The following is a 1,462-nucleotide window of genomic DNA, read 5'->3' as shown; positions in this document are numbered from 1 at the left end:
GTGACGCTGAGACGCTAACCAACGTCACGCGAGCCGACATTGCACCATGGACTGCGAAGCACCGGCTGCGTACGATCAAGTCCCCTCTGCAAAGCCCGGCCTTACGACCCTTCAGCCTATGCGCTGACTTTAAGCGCTGTAAGTTGACGCAGCAAGTCGGCCGCACGTTCGAACACTTCTGGCGTCTTTTCGTAAACTCTTTGTCGAGCGGTGGGAGTAAGCTGGCGCGTTCGTGCCCGACTTTTATCTCTTCGTCATCAATTACATTACAAGCCAGATAACCGTTGGTCATTAAGGGTAACAGAGTGGATCCCTAGAGAAGGCAAGCGTGGCAGGGAGCGGCAGAAAGTTAGATGGGCAAATGAGATCAAGTTTGCAGGGATAAATTGGTCGCAGTTAGCACAGCACCGGGGTAATTGGAGATTAATGGGAGAGGACTTTTCTCTGCAGTGGGCGTAGATAGGCTGGTGGTGGTGGTGGTGATGACGATGATGATGATGATGATGATCACGACGACGACGATGACTATACAACCCATGTTTTTGTGTATTGCATAAAAACGCTGTTTTTTTTCTTTCCTCTTTGATTTTACTGCAATATTGTTGTTATAAGTGGGCAACAGCTAGTTCATTCTTTCCTTGCATAGTAAAAAAAAAAAAGAGCACAGTTCTTTACATGGCCTTGCAGGTACTCTCGAGAAGAGGAAGAGGAAGCTTCACGCAGCGCTTCTGTTACTGCTGGCTTCGCCTCACGACAAGACGTGAAACCCTTCTTTACCCGGACTCTAGAAAGGTCGTGGAGCGCCGTAACGGACCTCGTGCCCGCCAGAATGGTAAGTACTCTAAGTGTGAGCGCACTTCTTGTGTTCGGTGCTTAAGAAATCGAGCAGGCAGAACAATGCACTTCTGTGCCGAGTCACGGCAGAGAGGCAGGTCGATGGGATCTACTTTTCCGGTGAAATGCTAGCTGTAGTATAGTGGTGCCAGTCCCTTATCGTTCGTTATTCAAATATGCCGAATAATTTCATCAATATTCCGGGGTTATGTTCTGGTTTTTTTAAACTCCCACCCAATGATTTAAAGATATCAGCACCGGTGGGAAAATGAATTTGCGCGCCGTAGTGGAGGGCTTTGGATTAGTTTTGACCGCCTGGGGATCCTTAACGTGCGCCGAAATCTCGCACACACGGGCGTTTTTCCTTTGACTGTCATATAAAGTGCGTATAAAGTGCGTGGCTTTTCACCTATATCAGAAAAGCGTGCCGCCGTGGTCGGTAATCGAACCCGCGTCCTCGTGCTCAGGAGCACAACACCTTAGCCACTGAGCCACCGCGGCGGGTAATTAATTGGTTCAATTATTTAGGAAATGCCTACGCAATAGAAATGGGGGAGTGCCTCACGGCCTGCTCGTTAATTGGCTAGAATTTGTTCAAATATTTAATTGAGCAAATTAAAAATTTGTT

At 48.0% G+C, this 1,462-nt stretch overlaps 1 protein-coding gene across 1 annotated transcript in view; it reads left to right on the top strand.

The window, feature by feature from the left end:
• The first annotated feature begins 695 nt into the window (after positions 1-695).
• Positions 696-1,462, top strand: part of LOC144149969 (uncharacterized) — a 107,788-nt gene continuing 107,021 nt past the window's right edge. Inside the window, exon 1 of the mRNA XM_077681724.1 lies at positions 696-832. Coding sequence (XP_077537850.1) covers positions 830-832 — 3 coding nt within the window. The 5' untranslated portion in view covers positions 696-829. The remainder of the gene's footprint in view (positions 833-1,462) is intronic.

This window comes from Haemaphysalis longicornis, unplaced genomic scaffold, assembly GCF_048455015.1.
Source record: "Haemaphysalis longicornis isolate Haplotype H1 unplaced genomic scaffold, Haemaphysalis longicornis Haplotype H1 scaffold_8, whole genome shotgun sequence".
Lineage (NCBI taxonomy): Eukaryota > Metazoa > Arthropoda > Arachnida > Ixodida > Ixodidae > Haemaphysalis > Haemaphysalis longicornis.
Note: the sequence above shows the minus strand (reverse complement) of the source record. Positions and strands in the feature narration are given on the sequence as shown.